Below are 2,636 nucleotides of genomic sequence, written 5' to 3'. Positions count from 1 at the left end.
CACCTGACCCAATGTCGCCACCATGCCACCTGTCTGTAGGCGCCGCAATCCTACTGGGATTGATAGCCTTCTCCTGGTGCATCATCGCGGTTGACAGCACAGTGACCGTGTACACTGGCCACGACGATTCCCTTTGTGAGAAACCTTCTACTCTAACGATTCGAGAAGGAGGTTGTGACGATACCGACCTTATGACCTGCACCGCTTTCGGAGCTGGCGCCTCTGGCACTACAACGTACTACGGCCAACGGACATGTTTTGAATCTCGAGATAAAAGAATAGATGCGACTTTCGCAAACTCGAAGATCTTTATGGTTGAATACTACGAGGACGTCAACTGCAACAAGCTAGTCAAGAGCGAAGTGTATCTAGCGGACGGTGCGTGTCACTACTTCACGCTAGGAACGATGACGATATGGACTGCGGAAGACAAATCGATGACAGCACTGTTAGTATCGGGAAGCTGTGACAGCGACGACTGGTCTGTGTTTATGAACTTAAACGCGAGTGTCAACACTGGGGCTTGTGTCCCACGAAGTGAGTACCAAGTGGAGGCGGTGAAGTACGTTCTACGTGGAGACTCCTTGGCTCCAACGACACCCATGCCTACACAACCGTCCACACCGATACCCACAACTTCTGCTGGTATGGTGAGCGTCAGGATCGGTAATGATGATCCGTCGTGCGAGAAACCTTCGACAGCGACGATTCAGGAAGGGGGCTGTACTGATCGGTTTGCATGCACTGCATATGACCACGTGGGTGGGTGGAGTAACGTGACGTATTACGGACTCGGCACGTGCAGCAGCAGTCGGGAGACCTTTCTACGATCTACTTTTGCGGATTCTCCAGTTTTCATGATCGAGCACTACGAGGATAGCAATTGTAACAAACTGACGTCGAGCGAAGTGTACAGAGCTGACGGTGAATGTCACTACTTCACGCTCGGCGTCATGAAGATCTGGGTATCGGGTGACAAGAAGAAGGCAGCTCTGCTTACATCCAGCTATTGCGAGAGCAACGCCTGGTCTGTTTCAATGGATCTGAACGTAACTATCAATACAGGAGCGTGTATCGCGAACGACGAATACGCCTCCAAAGCTGTGAAGTACGTTTTAATGCCCGATGGGACATCGCAGATTCCGTCCAGTCGCGACCACGGCAGAGCGCTCTGGCCCGGTCGACGTGATTCATTGTGCACTCGCAACTCTAACTCGTGTCATGGATCTACACTGATCGATCTTGGTCAAAAGGACTCGGACTTTTGGGGGATAAGCAACCAGTTGCTTAAATGGGATCAATGGGTCAACTCTCTTCTTCATACTCGTAACTTCGGTCACTATACTGATCAAGAACAATCGATGCTCTCTGACCGCCTGCTACAGAATAGCATTATGGTCAATCACCGGCTATTCGATCAGTGGAAGGCTTCGTGCACTCGGGGTTTGGATTCTTCTCACTCTCAAGAGCTACTAGACTGTCGATGTGCGCACGACCAGCTGATTCATGGAATTAGTACTGCTCGCCGTATCCAGAGAATCGCAGGAAGACACGGCCTGGATGCCGAGTGGTGTAACTTGTTAGTGCAGCGCGAGCGGATGCTGTACCAGGGCACACGATCCGTGTTGAGCGACTTGTGCGATCGTGACCTCAGTGGAATCTTTTTCAAGAAACGGCGAGCTTTTCTCGATACTATTCTTTGCTAAAAGCGATTCTTCTGCTTATGGCTGTACTCGGTAAGCAGGAGTGGAAGAAGAAAGAAACTTCAAAGTAAAAGCTAACCTTGAATTTGCATTACTCAAACACTTGATTTAAGTCGTTTGCAGCTCTTCGAGAGAATAATAATGCCCATTATCGCTAGATTTGCCAATAGCTTGAGCAGTCAGTTTGTAGCTTCGTTGGGAGAGTTTTCAGTCAACCACTTGAATAAAACCTGTTCATAGTCAGGATAGTACTTGAATTGATAGCATGCAGTGATTTCGCTTCGCACACTTTTCAGAAAATCTGAAGTCAATATGTAGTCGGCATGATCTTGTAGCCACAACAGAGTTTAAAGATGTTCAAGTTGGTTTCAACCCTGGCTTACAAATGGTGCGAGCTCCCTATGATAGGGCCTATCGTGTAATCAGGAAAGCGCAAGCGTAGCCAATCTGCGACGCGGAAATGACCGGACATTATCGCTCTGTCAACTGCCGAGGGATAACGAGACGCAGGAATGTTCGCAAACAGCCACTTGACCATCTCTGAGTGATCATTTTGGGCCACCCAATACATCGCCGTACCGGTGCAGCCTTCAGATCGATTCGTGTGCAGCCATTTCACAACGTCCAAGTGGCCTTCGCCTGCCGCAACATCCATGGCAGTAGCACGACATTTCTGGGCTCAATTCGATTGGATCCATTCAAGTACGGCGATTTGGCCTCTTTTTGCCGCCCAAAAATGAAATCTTCTGCGCACGGCCACCAGGATCCGTTCGTGCTCGCTTGGAGTCTGCGATTTTAAAAGAAGACTACGAGTCGAACTCATGGAAAAATTTAGAATCTGGTTTGTCGATCGGGTTAAGCCTCTTCATGTATAATTTCGGAGAAGCCACTTCACGGAGGTTGCCTGGCCCCACATCAATCGCAACCTTCATA

At 49.2% G+C, this 2,636-nt stretch overlaps 1 protein-coding gene across 1 annotated transcript; it reads left to right on the top strand.

Annotated features, from left to right (window-relative positions):
• On the top strand, window positions 1–2,145 carry PITG_20099 (uncharacterized protein; the record flags this gene model as incomplete). Its single annotated transcript, XM_002896063.1, has 3 exons — window positions 1–1,108; window positions 1,517–1,636; window positions 2,112–2,145. The coding sequence occupies 3 exons, from the start codon at window positions 12–14 to the stop codon at window positions 2,143–2,145; spliced, it is 1,251 nt and encodes a 416-aa protein (XP_002896109.1).
• Between the last annotated feature and the right edge of the window lie 491 nt (window positions 2,146–2,636).

Source organism: Phytophthora infestans, genomic scaffold (assembly GCF_000142945.1).
Source record: "Phytophthora infestans T30-4 supercont1.106 genomic scaffold, whole genome shotgun sequence".
NCBI classification, from domain to species: domain Eukaryota; phylum Oomycota; class Peronosporomycetes; order Peronosporales; family Peronosporaceae; genus Phytophthora; species Phytophthora infestans.
Note: the sequence above shows the minus strand (reverse complement) of the source record. Positions and strands in the feature narration are given on the sequence as shown.